This window comes from Zalophus californianus, chromosome 14 (assembly GCF_009762305.2).
Source record: "Zalophus californianus isolate mZalCal1 chromosome 14, mZalCal1.pri.v2, whole genome shotgun sequence".
NCBI lineage: Eukaryota > Metazoa > Chordata > Mammalia > Carnivora > Otariidae > Zalophus > Zalophus californianus.
Genome location: NC_045608.1, coordinates 3136721 through 3153761, shown reverse-complemented (window position 1 = coordinate 3153761; position 17041 = coordinate 3136721). Strand labels below are relative to the sequence as shown.

Here is a 17041-nt window from a genome sequence, read left to right as displayed (position 1 = left end):
CGTTCCTGGTCTCCTGCCTGGGATCTTCTGTCCTGAACCCTCGGGGCTGTTTGCCGGCGTCTCCCAGACACGAGCTCTTCATTTTAAGGGTCAAGCCAGCGTGCACTCAGGAAAAGCCCCTGTGCCCCTGGAAGATGCTGCATCCCTCTCTCCAAGGAGACCTTGAAAGAAACTGCCCGGACTGCCGGGGTCCGGGGGGCAGCCACGAATCCGGGCAATCCTTCAGACCGTGAGGTGGTCATGAGGGACCGAGAGAACGAGTCTGCTCTGTGTCCCTGGGGACGGCAGACCTGAGACTGGCAGCCACTTCCTAGCTCTGTGAGCTTGTCCACCGTTCCTAACCTCCACCCCCCAAACCCCAGAACATAAGAACAGCTAGTTTTGGGGGGCGGAGCAAGGTGGCGGAGGAGTAGGAGACCTAGATTTCGTCTGCTCTCAGGAATTCAGGTGAATAGGGATCAAACCATTCTGAACACCTACGAACTCAACAGGAGATCGAAGAGGAGAGTAGCAACAACTCTCTGAACAGAGAAGCGACCCCTTACTGGAAGGTAGGACGTGCGGAGAAGTGAATCCGAGGCGATATTCGGGAGGATAGACGGCGGGGGAGGGGGCCTCCGTCGGCCGCTTCTGGCAAGTGCTAGAGCCGCGGAGCACAAAATCGGACCTTTTAGAAGTCGGCTCCGCGGAGGGACGTCGCTCCGGTGGCTAAGCGGGGGGTGGAACCCTCGCGGGACAGTGTGGTCTCAGGACCCTCGGGGTCACAGAAAGACCGGGGTGCCTGAGTGCGGCAAAGCTCCCAGGTGTCGGAGCAGGGAAGCCGGCTGCAGAGACGGAGCCGAGGCGCGGGCTCTCAGCTCGGGGTTGCCATAAACTGTGATCTGCGGCCCAGTCGGGGCACGGCTCCCCCAGCAGGGACCCAACAAGCGGCAGAGCCGGGGAGACTCCCCTTCCTCCCCCAGGAGGAGCGACGCGGGAGCACACCGCAGGGATCTGCTGGGTTTGGAGACTCCACACGGGGTCGGGTGCCAGAGATAGAAACGCTCGGTCACAGGCCGGGTGAGCACGGAGTGCGGCTGGAGACCGGGGAGACAGGAGTGACTGCTTTTCTCTGGGGGCGCACTGAGGAGCGGGGCCCCGAGTTCTCGGCTCCTCCGGGCGGAGATTGGGAGGCCACCATTTTCACCCTGTTCCTCCAAAGCTGTGCCGAGAGCTTGCAGGGAATAAAAGCTCCTGAGAGCAAACCCGAGCAGCTTGCTTAGCCCGGACCCACAAGGGCGGGGCAATTCCGCCTCCGGCAAAGACATTTGGGAACCACGGCAACAGGCCCCTCCCCCAGAAGATCAGCACGAACAGCCAGCAAGCCAAGACCAAGTTTACCGATCAGGGAGAACGGGAGAACCCCAGTGCTAGGGGAATACTGCACATAGAATTCATGGCTTTTATTTACCATGATTCATTAGTTCATCAAAGTTAATTTTTTTAACTTTTTTTTCTTTTTCCCTTTTTCAAGCAACATCTTATCAATCTCTTTTTTTAAAAAAAAAAATTTTTTATTTTTCATTTTTAGAGTCATATTTTATCCCTTCATAGTAGTTACCCTTATTTTTGGCATATATATATAAGTTGTACCCTCTTTAAAATTTTGAGATACAGTTACTTCTAACAGATCAAAATATACCCTAAATCACTAGTGTATGGCTCTGTTCTAGTCTCCTGCCTGATCACATTCTCTCCCTTTTTTCTTTTTTTTTTTAAATCTTCTTTCTTTTTTCAAACAACTTCTTATCTTATCAAGTCCTTTTATAAAATCTTTTATAATTTTCATCCTTACAGTCATCTTAAGCCCTTCATTGTATCAACCCTTATTTTGTACATATATGTCTTTCTTCCTTTAAAATTTTAGGAGGCACTTTTTTCTAACAGACCAAAATACGCCCAAAATCTAGTCTGTGGCACTGATCTATGCACTAGCCTGATCATATTTGATCACATTCTGCTTTTTTTGTATTGTTCTGTTTTTGTTTTTATCTTTTTTTTTCTTTTTCTCTTTCTTTTTTCTTTCTTTCCCTTTCTTTTCCCCTGGTTTCAGGTCTTTTCTGATTTGTATACAGTATATTTGCTGGGGACGTTGTAAACCTGTTAGCATTTTGTTCTCTCATTCATCTATTCTCCTCTGGACAAAATGACAAGATGAAAAAAATCACCTCAGCAAAGAGAACAAGAGGTAGTACCGTCAGCCAGGGACCTACTCAATACGGACATTAGTACGATGTCGGACCTAGAGTTCAGAATCATGACTTTAAAGATACTAGCTGGGCTTGAAAAAGCGTGGAAGTTATTAGAGAAACCCTTTCTGGAGAAATAAAAGAACTAAAATCTAACCAAGTGGAAATCAAAAAGGCTATCGATGAGGTGCAATCAAAAATGGGGGCACTAACTGCTAGGATAAATGAGGCAGAAGAGAGAATCAGTGATATAGAAGACCAAATGATGGAAAATAAAGAGGCTGAGAAAAAGAGAGAGAAACAACTACAGGATCACAAGGGCAGAATTCGAGAGATAAGTGATACGATAAGACGAAACAACATTAGAATAATTGGGATCCCAGAAGAAGAAGAAAGAGAGAGAGGGGCAGAAGGTATATTGGAGCAAATAATAGCAGAGAACTTCCCTACTGTGAGGAAGGAAACAGGCATCAAAATCCAGGAGGCACAGAGAACCCCTCTCAAAATCAATAATAATAGGTCAACACCCCGACATCTAATAGTAAAACTTATGAGTCTCAGAGACAAAGAGAAATGCCTGAAAGCAGCTCGGGAGAAGAGATATGCAACCTACAATGGTAAAAATATTAGATTGGCAACAGACCTATCCACAGAGACCTGGCAGGCCAGAAAGGACTGGCAAGAAATCTTCAGAGCACTAAATGAGAAAAATATGCAGCCAAGAATACTATATCCAGCTAGGATGTCATTGAAAATAGGAGAGATAAAAAGCTTCCAGAACAAACAAAAACTAAAGGAATTTGCAAACACGAAAACAGCCCTCCAAGAAATATTGAAAGGGGTCCTCTAAGCAAAGAGAGAGCCTAAAAGCAGCAAAGATCAGAAAGGAACACAGACAACATACAGTAACAGTCACCTTACAGGCAATACAATGGCAGTAAATTCATACATTTCAATAGTTACCCTGAATGTAAATGGGCTCAATGCCCCAATCAAAGACACAGGCTATCAGATTGGATTAAAAAACAAGACCCATCAATATGCTGTCTGCAAGAGACTCATTTTAGATCCAAAGACACCCCCAGATTGAAAGTGAAGGGGTGGAAAACCATTTACCATGCTAATGGACACCAAAAGAAAGCTGGGGTGGCAATTGACAACACTACAATAATAGTGGGGGACTTTAACACCCCCCTGACTGAAATGGACAGATCATCTAAGCAAAAGATCAACAAGGAAATAAAGACTTTAAATGACACACTGGACCCAATGGACTTCACAGACATATTCAGAACATTCCATCCCAAAGCAATGGAATACACATTCTTCTCTAGTGCCCATGGAACCTTCTCCAGAATTGATCACATCCTAGGTCACAAATCAGGTCTCAACCGGTACCAAAAGATTGGGATCATTCCCTGCATATTTTCAGACCACAATGCTTTGAAACTAGAACTCAATCACAAGAGGAAGGTCGGAAAGAACTCAAATACATGGAGGCTAAAGAGCATCCTACTAAAGAATGAATGGGTCAACCAGAAAATTAAAGAAGAATTAAAAAAATTCATGGAAACCAATGAAAATGAAAACACAACTGTTCAAAATCTTTGGGATGCAGCAAAGGCAGTCCTGAGAGGAAAGTATATAGCAATACAAGCCTTTCTCAAGAAACAAGAAAGGTCTCAAATACACAACCTAACCCTACACCTAAAGGAGCTGGAGAAAGAACAGCAAAGAAAGCCTAAACCCAGCAGGAGAAGAGAAATAATAAAGATCAGAGCAGAAATCAATGAACTAGAAACCAAAAGAACAGTAGAACAGATCAACGAAACTAGGAGCTGGTTCTTTGAAAGAATTTACAAGATTGATAAACCCCTGCCCAGACTGATCAAAAAGAAAAGAGAAATGACCCACATCAACAAAATCATGAATGAAAGAGGAGAGATCACAACCAACACCAAAGAAATACAAACAATTATAAGAACATATTATGAGCAACTCTATGCCAGCAAATTAGATAACCTGGAAGAAATGGGTGCATTCCTAGAGATGTATCAACTACCAAAACTGAACCAGGAAGAAATAGAAAACCTGAACAGACCTATAACCACTAAGGAAATTGAAGCAGTCATCAAAAATCTCCCAAGAAACAAAAGCCCAGGGCCAGATGGCTTCCCAGGGGAATTCTATCAGACATTTAAAGAAGAATTAATACCTATTCTCCTGAAACTGTTCCAAAAAATAGAAATGGAAGGAAAACTTCCAATCTCATTTTATGAGGCCACCATTACCTTGATCCCAAAGCCAGACAAAGACCCCATCAAAAAGGAGAATTACAGACCAATATCCTTGATGAACATGGATGCAAAAATTCTCACCAAAATACTAGCCAATAGGATCCAACAGTACATTAAAAGGATTATTCACCATGACCAAGTGGGATTTATTCCTGGGCTGCAAGGTTGGTTCAACATCCGCAAATCAATCAACGTGATACAATACATTAACAAAAGAAAGAACAAGAATCATATGATCCTCTCAATAGATGCAGAAAAAGCATTTGACAAAGTACAGCATCCTTTCTTGATCAAAACTCTTCAGAGTATAGGGATAGAGGGTACATACCTCAATATCATAAAAGCCATCTATGAAAAACCTACAGCGAATATCATTCTCAATGGGGAAAAGCTGAGAGCTTTTCCCCTAAGGTCAGGAACGCGGCAGGGATGTCCACTCTCACCACTGCTATTCAACATAGTATTAGAAGTCCTAGCCACAGCAATCAGACAACAAAAAGAAATCAAAGGCATCCAAATCGGCAAAGAGGAAGTCAAACTCTCACTCTTTGCCGATGATATGATACTTTATGTGGAAAACCCAAAAGACTCCACCCCAAAACTGCTAGAACTCATACAGGAATTCAGTCAAGTAGCAGGATATAAAATCAATGCACAGAAATCAGTGGCATTCCTATACACCAGCAACAAGACAGAAGAGAGACAAATCAAGGAGTCGGTCCCATTCACAATTGCACCCAAAACCATAAGATACCTAGGAACAAATTTAACCAAAGAGGCAAAGGATCTGTACTCAGAAAACTATAAAATACTCAGGAAAGAAATGGAAGAAGACACAAAGAAATGGAAAAACGTTCCATGCTCATGGATTGGGAGAACCAACATTGTGAAGATGTCAATGCTACCTAGAGCAGTCTACACATTCAATGCAATCCCCATCAAAATACCATCCACTTTTTTCAAAGAAATGGAACAAATAATCCTAAAATTTGTATGGAACCAGAAGAGACCCCGAATAGCCAGAGGAATATTGAAAAAGAAAAGCAAAGCTGGCGGCATCACAATTCCAGACTTCCAGCTCTATTACAAAGCTGTCATCATCAAGACAGTATGGTACTGGCACAAAAACAGACACATAGATCAATGGAACAGAATCGAGAGCCCAGAAATGGACCCTCAACTCTATGGTCAACTTATCTTCGACAAAGCAGGAAAGAATGTCCAATGGCAAAAAGACAGTCTCTTCAACAAATGGCGTTGGGAAAATTGGACAGCCACATGCAGAAGAATGAAACTGGACCATTTCCTTACACCACACAGAAAAATAGACTCCAAATGGTTGAAAGACCTAAACGTGAGACAGGAGTCCATCAAAATCCTAAAGGAGAACACAGGTAGCAACCTCTTCCACCTCAGCCACAGCAACTTCTTCCTAGAAACATCGCCAAAGGCACGGGAAGCCAGGGCAAAAATGAACTATTGGGATTTCATCAAGATAAAAAGCTTTTGCACAACAAAAGAAACAGTCCACAAAACCAAAAGACAACCGACAGAATGAGAGAAAATATTTGCAAATGACATATCAGATAAAGGGCTAGTATCCAAAATCTATAGAGAACTTATGAAACTCAACACCCAAAGAACAAATAATCCAATCAAGAAATGGGCAGAAGACATGAACAGACATTTTTCCAAAGAAGACATCCAAATGGCCAACAGGCACATGAAAAAGTGCTCCACATCGCTCGGCATCAGGGAAATCCAAATCAAAACCTCAATGAGATACCACCTCACACCCGTCAGAATGGATAAAATTAACAAGTCAGGGAACGACAGATGTTGGCGGGGATGCGGAGAAAGGGGAACCCTCCTACACTGTTGGTGGGAATGCAAGCTGGTGCAGCCACTCTGGAAAACAGTATGGAGGTTCCTCAAACAGTTGAAAATAGAGCTACCATTCGATCCAGCAATTGCACTACTGGGTATTTACCCCAAAGATACAAATGTAGGGATCTGAGGGGGTACGTGCACCCCAATGTTCATAGCAGCAATGTCCACAATAGCCAAACTGTGGAAAGAGCCAAGATGTCCATCGAGAGATGAATGGATAAAGAAGAGGTGGTATATATACACAATGGAATATTATGCAGCCATCAAAAGGAATGAGATCTTGCCATTTGCAATGACGTGGGTGGAACTGGAGGGTGTTATGCTGAGTGAAATAAGTCAATCAGAGAAAGACATGTATCATATGACCTCACTGATATGAGGAATTCTTAATCTCAGGAACAAACTGAGGGTTGCTAGAGTGGTTGGGGGTGGGAGGGATGGGGTGGCTGGGTGATGGACATTGGGGAGGGTATGTGCTACGGTGAGCGCTGTGAATTGTGCAAGACTGTTGAATCACAGATCTGTACTTCTGAAACAAATAACGCAACATATTTTAAGAAAAAAGAAAAAGAAGAAGATAGCAGGAGAGGAAGAATGAAGGGAGTAAGTCAGAGGGGGAGACGAACCATGAGAGATGATGGACTCTGAAAAACAAACTGGGGGTTCTAGAGGGGAGGAGGGTAGGGGATGGGTTAGCCTGGTGATGGGTATTAAAGAGGGCACGTTCTGCATGGAGCACTGGGTGTTATGAACAAACAATGAATCATGGAACACTACACCAAAACAAATGATGTAATATATGGTGATTAACATAACAATAAAAAATTAAAAAAAGAAAAAAAGAACAGCTAGTTTTGCCTCATAGTGTTATGAGATGAAGAGTCCGTACATGTGGAGCCTAGAAGGGCACATTTGAAGAGTGTAGTACAGCTCTGCTCAATAGACCTTGCTGCAGTGGTGGAATGTTCTAGAACCACATCGTCCACTATGGCAGCCACTAGCAAGTGTGGTTATGGAGTGCTTGGAATATGGCTTGGGTAACTAGGAAATTTAAACTTTTCATTGATTTAGTTCTTACGCATTTAAATGAAATTGTAAATCGGCACACGTGGCTATTAGCTACTTATTTGTTGGACAGCGTAGACTTCGTCAGTGTTAGCTCTTAAGTCTTTTGTCAACGAATGTCTCCAAGAAAGAGATGTCCGACCCTCTGTGCTGCCTGTGATGAACCCGGGGCTCCTGTGGGGTCCCAAGGTTCCCGCTCAGGATGCTGTCCCTTGGAGGTGGAGGCAGGCACCCACCCGGCTGGCTTATGACCCCGGCGCACCTTTGCATCCACTCTTGGGACCTGAGAGCTTGTTCTTGTACCCCCCAGGCCCACACGAGAGAGCGGGGATGAAGACGAGGAGGAGCGGCGGGGCCGCGGCTGCGCCCTGCAGTACCAGCACGCCACCGTGCGCGTCCTCACCCAGTTCGTGGCCGAGGGCGCCGGCCCGTGGGGCCAGCTGAGCCACCTGCTCGGTCCTGACTGGCAGGTCGACATCACCCACCTGGTTGCAGACTTCATGAAGCTGGAGGAACCTCACGTGGCCACCCTCCAGGACAGCAGGGTCCTGGTCGGGCGGGAGGTCGGGATGACCACCATCCAGGTAGGGAGCCAGAGCCCGGGACTTCTGCATGCTCGGCACCGGACACCATGCCGGGCACTGGGGGAGGCTCGCAGGAACGGTGGGGCATTGTGCCCAATTCCTGGCCCTCAGGTGGCATCCTCGGGACACCGGAAGGTGAGCCTGGACCAGCTCTGTGAGTCCCAATCTTCTTACAAACAGAATTGAGAAGGTGGTGGCCACACGGCCTTGGCACCCCACATGTCCCCTCTCTCAACTCCTGCGTCCTCTGCTCCCGACACATTCCAGCACTCCCCGTCCTGCCTCTGACTCCCCACGCTTTGCCCCGCTGCCTGCACATGTACCTCCTACACGTCTCAGAATCCACCCCCTCCTTCCCTCCTTGCTGCGCCTGCCCGGGACCCGGGGAAGGTGCCTCCCTTCTTCCCTTAAAGCATCTAGTCCTTCTGCTGTGGATTCATTCAACAAACTCTCTTCAAAGTCCTATCACCCGTCTGTTCAAGGAAATGCATAGTATGGTGGGCTCTCAGATCAGAAGGGATGGAGTGGTGGGCCCTTTCCGAAACCCCTCAAGTTCTGCCCCACGGACTGCACCTTCTGGGGGTGTCATTCTGGATCCTGAGACCACAACCGTATGCGGGAACAATGGGGACGTTTCCATGATTTCACCAGGAGATCTCAAGGGCGACATTTGTTTTATGAGAGGCAGCCAAAAGTAATGTTTCAGCAGAGGATACATTGTGCTGGGGGTCTGGGGAGGGAGTAGACTATTTATAATTCAGTTCTCACCAGTTAGTCCCAAAGTTGATTTAGAATGTGATTCAGGTTGCACAAAGTCAACCCATGTGTGACTTTTCATGAGCCCAGTCAGGATGGCCATGTGCAGTGAATCAGGTTGTGCAGTGTACAAGAGTGCCTCATCAACATGGGAGGGGGCGTTTCCTTCTAAAAGTAGAATGGATTTTGACATTTATTGCAATTTTGCAACAGACAGAGCTAAAGTGTCTTGGGGAAGCGTGGCTTTATCTGATTCTTGCAAAGAGGCATCGTGTGGGCTGGTGCATCTATAGTGAAGAAGGTGTGTGACTCCTTCGCCCTGTGTTCTGGACGCAGGCCCAGGGCAAGGCGGAAGTATTGCTGGGGGAGAGTCCCACATCTGGGAATATTCTGTCCTGCCGACCTTACAGGTGTTGTCCCCACTGTCCGACTCCATCCTGGCAGAGAAGACGGTAACCGTGTTAGACGACAAAGTGTCAGTGACGGACTTGGCCATCCAGCTCGTGGCCGGGCTTTCTGTCACCCTCCACCCCAGCACGGAGAACAGCAAGGCCATCACCGCTGTGGCCACAGCTGAGGAGCTGCTGCGGACCCCCAAACAGGTAAGGGTCTAGAGGCCAGAGGTGGAGAGGGGCAGGACAGTCGCTGTGCTGGACTCAGCAAGAGGGGCGGGGGGAGGGAGGAACGGGTCAGAGAAGCTGAACCACGTTCCAGAGCACAGTGACCAGGGCTGCGAAAACCCACAAGACGGCGTCTTCCCAGTCCTAGGCTCTGATGACCGGGGGTGACAAACTTAGTGGCTTAAACAACACCCACTTAGGAGCTCGGCTCTGTGGCTCAGCTGGGTTCCAGGCTCAGGGCACCACAGGCTGAGAGCAGAGCCAACATTCTGGGGACTAGTCGGCCTCCCTGCTCGCCCACGTCTCTGCAGTTCTGTGACAGGTGTCTGTTTCTTTGCTGACGGTTCCCCGGGGGCCTCGCTGAGCTCCCTAAGGCCACCCGTGTTCCTTCTCACTTCCCACACCCACATTATGTTCAAAACCAGCAACGTGCATGGAGGCCTTTCATGCTTTACATCTCTCACCTCCCCTCTGGCTCACCCAGACCATCCAGGCAGATGACCCTAACTTCAGGTCAGCTGTGCCGCGTGACAGAGCATAATCGTGGGAGTGGCATCTCCTTAATATATCCCAGGTTCCGAAGATGAGGGTCATTCTAGAAATCGTGTGGCTACACGCAGACTTTGCTCTGGAGCATCAGCAGGAGGGATCTGGAACACGTTCCCATCCATGTTGGGCCCCCATTGCTGGCTTCTGTCATCTCTTCTGGGGGCATGGTGTTTTCTGCTTCCTAAAGAGCAAAGTAAGGGGAGTGAAGAGTTGGGGGACAAAGCAGGGAGCAGGGAGCTCTTTGCTGAGAAGGGGTAATTCATTAGGTGATGATTGGCACGGAGGCCTCGCAGGCGTGGGGCAGGGCCCTTCATGCCCCGGCAGTGTCTCCCATCTGTCTTCATCGGCTCATGGTAATTGGAGGTCCCAGCACGGCCTCGGAGGGGATTTATGGATGTAGTTCATTCAATTTGCAGACATGACTCTTGTAAGGACGGCGCTCTAAATCATTCCTGGGCGTGTGTTATTTTAAGTCATTCAGAATTTCTCATCTTTGGGAAAATGCGTTGGCTTCTCCCGAGAAAACCCTGTGTTCCAGCCTCGCTGTAACGAGCTAATGGAGGAACCGACTCTCAGTCACACGGCGGGGTTGATGGAGATGTATTTCGGCAAGCCTGCGGTGTTCAGAGGGCTTAATTTTGATCGTCTGCCATTCAGGGGGCTTGTTCTATGTGAAGTTCTTTCTCTGTCTAGAATTTGTGAAGAAAAATTAACTCGGGATGGAAAGTCAGCCAAGATGAACTCGCAGACCGTGTGAACCGTGTTTTCATGCTAGCCCTCGGTGTGCGCAAAGCTAGCCCCTTGTTCTCGGTATTTCAACTCTGAGATACAAAAGCTGGAAGATTTTTACACCCGTAAACACGAGGGCAGCAGCATATACCTCCCCTGTGCCTCATCGGTTTCAGAAAAGCCAGGACAGAGAAATGAAGTGAGGAACCCCCGGGCATTCATGTATCCGATCTGGGCATTAGAAGGGGGTCTCGTTGATGGACGTGGACAGAGGGGACACGGGTGGGAAGCAAAATTACTGAGCCATATTGCCTGTCTCACCTTGATTCCCCCAGAAGCTGAGCCTGGCACTAGGATTCAAGTTCAAATACTTAATTCGAGTGGTGGAGGGAGACCCCAGAGGGGAGTCGGGAAGTGCTCCCAGGGATGGAGGACAGTCGGTAGAGTGTGTCCCCCGCTCGGCCACCACTGTGGCTCCCAGAGACTGTGTCTGCTGGGGAAACCGCCAGCCAGTGTTGACCAGGGGCAAGGGGGCTGGTTGAGGGCTGCCTCTGCAGGGTGTCAATTCCTTGGCACTTCTGGCTACAGGCATGGCCGCAGGGGTTCCAGAGGCCAGAGAATGCCCTCGGGCAAAGCCATCTTGCCGAGCTGACCCTTGAAAGCTGAGCGGGCAGGGGCCACGGGGGAGTGGGCAGGGGCCACCAGTGAGTGCCATGCCCTCCCAGATTCCATGCGTGGTCTCACTCGCCCCTCTCAGGCCGCCGGCACTGGCATCGGTCTGGGCTTTCAGTTACGAGTGACAGAGACACAACCCAGGCTGGCCGGAGCGGACGTCGGCCTTGATCAGTTCATGCCCGGGATTGGTACCTCCAGGTCAAGCTAGACCCAGCTGCTCAGTGGCCCCAGAGAGCTTCACGTTTCTTATCCACAATTGTTCTCAATTCTGGAAAATGCCCAGCCACTATTTCTTTGGATACTGACTTCCCCCACTGGCTCCCTTCTGGAGCTTGTCACCGAAACTCTTGGTCGTTCTCATATTGTCTCTTGTTTCTTTCAAGTTGTCGTTCGTGTGTTTCATCCTGTGATGGTGTTTTGGGTCGGTTCCCTGGCTCTGTCTGCCCAGACACTGACTCTCTCCCCAGATGCGTCTACTCTGCTTTGCAAGCCAGCCCTTGGGTAATTAATTTCCACTGGAGCACTTTGTTGTTTCTAGAAGTTCTAGGTGGTTCTTTCCACACCGTCCTGTTGTTTTCCCGCTCAGCCCTCCTCTCTGTCCATGTCCCATGAACTGTTTTATTGCATGGGTTATTTTGTTGTTGCTGCTGGTTTATCTTATCATCTTTTCCAGTTGTTCTATTATCCAAAATCCTTGGTCTGCTGATCGACGTGATTGTTTACGATTTCCTCTCATGGTAAAGCCCTCCCGCTCAGGGAGTGTAATTGTTTGATCATAGTGCCTCTTGAGCTGTAGCTGCTTCGTTTTGCTCCTGATAGGGATTCTTTGCAGCCCTGCATTTGCACGGGCCCCTCTCTGCTGGAGGCCATGCACCCATGCAGGTCACGGAACTGCAGACCCCACACCCAGGTGTGGGGAAGCAGTGGGGTTTGGATTTCCAGGGGACACATTTTCCCGGCTGTGCTCAGAGCACAAACGAGCATCGTTGCTGTTTCTGGCCCAGTGGGTAGGATTTTCTCATCCCCCGCTCCCGGCAGTCCTGGCTTTATGCACCCCATCTGACAGTCCCTGGGCGCATCAGCATCCCCGCCACTGGCTGGCAAGCCTTCCGAGCAGCTCCAGCACCGGCCTCCAAGCCCCGTCAGTGACAGCTATCTGTAGGCACCCCTCTGGTAACACGTTCCCTCGTCGTTTCTGAGGCCCAGGAATTTGCATTGCCTTTTTGTGGTGTATTTTTACCTAGTTTTTAAGTGGTTGATCCTCAGCCAGTCTACTTTGTTGTTGGAACATGTTCTTAAGACAGTCTCCCTCTTTCTCTCTCTCTCTCTCCATTTCTTAACTCTTCCCTCCCCTTTGCTGACCGTCTGTTCCAGCAGATCCCAAGTTGCAGGCCACTACCACTGCAGGCTTGCACCCCAACTCAGCAGCTCCAGGGAATGCAGGCTTCTCCTCTGTGGTTCCAGCCAAAGCCCAGGAATCCACTCCCATTGGCTGGTTTCCATCCTGAGCCCCTTCCCGGGCCAAGCACCGTGGACGGGGTGGTGGAATGTTGCAATGGGCCAGACCTCAGTCACATGCCCAGCTACGGACCTGGAGGGTCCGGTCCAGTCCCACCGCATTGCATGCACACACCCTGAGTGGGGAAGACTGGGTTCTCCAAAGCTGGTGTTCTAGTCCCTGCCAGAAAGGAGGGATAGACCATAGTCGCATCACAAAGACGTCCACCCCAGGCCCTGTGGTCGAGGTCTTCATGCTCCCACTTTCAGTCAGGGAAATGGAGGCCCCGGACTGTTTTTAAAAAAAAAATGGACCAGGAGAAATAGCAGATCCATGTATTTATTTCAAAACTTGGGTCGAATTCTCCGCCCTTTGTTGTCATGCCCAGAAACCAGGACCAGAGGAGACCCTGGATCCTGAACAGACCCTTGGGGCTCCATTAGCTCTTCCCGGTCTTGCAAACGTTGCCCGTTCCCTTCCCCACTCTGCTTCTTGCTTCTCGCCCATCACCCCCAGCAGACTGTCCCACGGAGGTCGGCCTGGGCCCCTGACATGGCCAGTGCCCCCCACCCCCCGGGCCGCCCATCACCTTCCCCCCTCCCCTGCCAGAGCTCCCCGACTGCACGTCACACACAGAGCGAGCACACTCAGACCCGCGCAGCCTGAGCGGCTGGCCCGCCGTGGCCAACACCCGCAGGTGCCCCTTCTCCCTCCCTGGCTCCGGCAGCCCTCTCCGAGGCCCCTCGGTGTCTGGCACGGGCCTCTGATACACCTCACTAAATCCTGGTCTTAGACGACGGGGGAGAATTCCAGACACTCCAAAATTGTCTCCTTTAGCCCCCGCTCACGAGGTGACCTCAGGGCCACCGGCAGCCAGGAGGCAGGGCAGCCACGGTGGTCTGGACTCGGGCCGGAGCGCTGGGTTCAAACCCCAGCCCCGCCAACCTGCCTGGGCGAGCTCGGGTGGGGTCCCCCTTCTCCCTGCGATCCGGTCTCCTCACCTGCAGAACGGTCACAGCATCTGCCTCGGGGGCTGCTGTGAGGGTCAAGTGAGTCCGTGAGCGCACGACCCTGAGGACTAGGGTGGATTCCCAGGAGGCACGGCTAGCCTGGCACCAAGGATGCCGGCGCCCCAGCTCCCAGACGCTGGGCGTATGTCACCTTGCGCGGCGGGTTCCGAAGAGAAGAGGCCTCTCGAGCCCACACGCTATGTCCTCCTAACGGCCTCTCTCCCTGCAGGAAGCCGTGCTCAGCATTTGGCTGCATCTCAGCGACGGCTCGGTGATGCCACTGGACATCTACGACACCAAGGACTTCACCCTGACCGCCACCTCCCTGGACGAGGCCGTTGTGTCCATCCCCCAGGCCCGCTCTCCCAGGTGGCCGGCGGTGATGGCCGAAGGGGAGGGCCAGGGGCCCCTGCTCCGGGTGGACATGACCATCGCGGAGGCCTGCCAAAAGTCCAAACGCAAGAGCGTCCTGGCCGTGGGCGTGGGCAGCGTCAGGGTCAAGTTTGGCCAGAACGACGCTGACTCCAGCCCCGGCGGCGGAGGCGGCAGCGACAGCGACGAGGGCGAGATCAAGAACCACGCCAGCGACCGCCGGCAGAAGGGCCAGGAGCCCGAGGGGCCTGTGCACGGCAGCTCCTCCGTGGAGCTCGAGGAAGGGGCCCTCCGGAGAGGCAGCACCACGGCCAGGCCGCTGCTGGACAACAGGGTGGTGAAGAGCAGCCGGCCGGACGCGGGCAGGCCGTCCGGGGAGGGCCAGCTGCAGAACATCCCCCTGGACTTCACCAACTTCCCGGCCCAGGTGGACCTGCCCCGGGCAGGGGGCGGCCTGGGGGCCAGCGACCTGGTGCAGACGCCCCGCGGCCTGAGCGACCTGGAAATCGGCATGTACGCCCTGCTGGGCGTCTTCTGCTTGGCCATTCTCGTCTTCCTCATCAACTGCGCCACCTTCGCCCTCAAGTACCGGCACAAGCAGGTGTCGCTGGCAGGCCAGGCCTCCGTGACCCACTCGCACGACTGGGTGTGGCTGGGCAACGAAGCCGAGCTCCCAGAGCCCGCAGCCGAGGGGTCGCCGCCGCAGGGCGAGCACACGACCGTCCTGGACCACGCGCCGGGCGGCAGCGAGGAGAGCAGTCGTCTGCTGGTCAATGGTGGCGCCCGGCAGCACGTGCAAGGCCAGGTGCACCGGCCGGACTCGGTGGCCAGGCCGGCCAGGGACCCGAAGCTCGAGCCCCTGCACTCACCCACCTCCAAAAGGAAGAAGGTGAAGTTCACCACCTTCACCACCATCCCGCCGGACGACGGCTGCCCCACCGTGAACTCCATCCTGGGCGGCGGTGAGGACATCAAGTGGGTGTGCCAGGACGTGGCCGCGGGCGCCCCCGAGGAACTCAGAAACTACCTGGAGAAATTCAAGGGCCAGGCGTAGGCTCCTGTGGTGCGGGGCGCCGCGCTCGGTTCCAGAGTGGGTCTGGCCCTGGCGTTGGGGGGGCGCCTGGCACTGGGGGCCGCAGACCACCGAGGTCCTGCAGCCAGAGGGGCCGCGCACGTGTGTGCGTGTGTGTGCGTGTGTGCGTGTGTGTGCGTGTGTGCGTGTGTGTGTGTGTGTGTCTTGCCGGGAGGGGTTTTAGCAGCTGGTGGCGGCAGAGTTCTGAAAGCGGAGCAAACTCTGGGCGGGTGGCTGACGGCGACGCCGGCCTGCACACGAGGCCACCTTAGGAAGGTGATTTTATGAGTCAAAATAGAACGCAGACAAGCTACCAAAAAATTATTTGTTAAAAAATGCAAAAAGACAAAAAGACAGAAGTGATCATCTCTTTATATTTCTAATAAAGAGCAAAACGTACAGCGAGGCCCTGCTGAGGGACGGTTTCTGGGTGGGTTCGGTGTCCCCTCGGGAGGGCGGCCTCGATCTCTCAGCCCTGGAGGTGCGCAGGGAGGACGGGGGTCAGAGCCCCCACGCCTCTTGGGGTGAACCTGAGGGTTTTCAATCATTACTTGAGAATCTTCTGTGCTCCCACATTGTCTCCCCCACCCCCATCCCCACGTTTTCTTCCTGTGTCCTATAAGTCCACTTGATTTGTATTTAATGTTTATTTCCGAGGATCAAATGGTATATTTTTCCTAAATTAAACGTACATTATATTCCTATACGTTAGATGAATTCTTAGCAAGAGTCTCAATTAATCCATCCTTGAAGTAGTAAGTTTGATGCTTTTCTGTATCCCTCCAGACTTGATGTTTGCTGGGGTCTTACAACCAGAGGGGGAGGGGGCGCTGCCTTGACCGGCCACCCCAGCCCAGAGGCCACAACCAGTGGCCGCCCAGAGCCCAGCCGGCCCAGCACCCAGCGCCTCCATCGCTGGGGATGCGGGGACACCCCCACGTCGGGGGAGGGCCGGTCACCTCCACGGGGGAGAGGCCGTACCCAGGAATAATCTGCACAGCCTCCCGCGGTAGATCTGTCACGAGACCTACTAACAGCTGAGCAATGAATCAAGATAAAAACTGCTGGAGGGTTTTTGGGTCGTTTCTCTGACTCTGTTGGGCGGAGCACACCAGCATGAACTGAAAAGATTAAAATCTATGTTAGATTGTCAATCAACTGTGGTTTTTAACAGCCTAATTGTGTAGCAGCACATGGCAAAACGCGTTCATCCAAAGTCAACTGTACGTGGCAGAGGCGAGCACGGCGTTGTGAATCAGCCCCTGGGGGACTGCCAGGCTCCGGGGCCGTGGGCGGCCACGCTCACGGATACCAGGACGCTCGTGGTTTTTATTTTTTTAATTACTAAAATCAGTAGCTAAGAAAGGGTCTTGAAGCCTCGTAACCTTAGCTGGACCTTTTAAAAAGATATTTCTAGCACATATCATAGATGAAAAGGGAGAGATATTTATTTATACCTGTGATGCCAATTGTCATTAAAATGCTTTCCATGGCTTGACAAGTCTGTATCTCGTGGGGTGTTTCTTTTTTCACTTGATGCCCATCTCCTCTTTCCCCGCCAAACGTACAACCTGCTGAAGAAACCTCCTGTCTGCTGGGCTCTTCTCTCAGTTCCGCAACTGATCCGCAGTAATTCCTGGGATTTCTTGTCCACCATCCTGGGCACCCGCAGCTCCCAAACCTGCCCGTGCCCAGA

General features: G+C 51.2%; 1 protein-coding gene across 2 annotated transcripts in view; it reads left to right on the top strand.

Annotated features, from left to right (window-relative positions):
- The window catches only part of TMEM132C (transmembrane protein 132C), a 319945-nt gene extending 303117 nt beyond the window's left edge, over nt 1-16828 (top strand). For both annotated transcript variants that reach the window (XM_027575182.2, XM_035723843.1), the window contains 3 exons: nt 7791-8064; nt 9231-9422; nt 14131-16828. In XM_027575182.2, the coding sequence (XP_027430983.2) occupies nt 7791-8064; nt 9231-9422; nt 14131-15327 (1663 nt within the window). In that variant the 3' untranslated portion in view covers nt 15328-16828. The remainder of the gene's footprint in view (nt 1-7790; nt 8065-9230; nt 9423-14130) is intronic.
- The last annotated feature ends 213 nt before the right edge of the window (nt 16829-17041 follow it).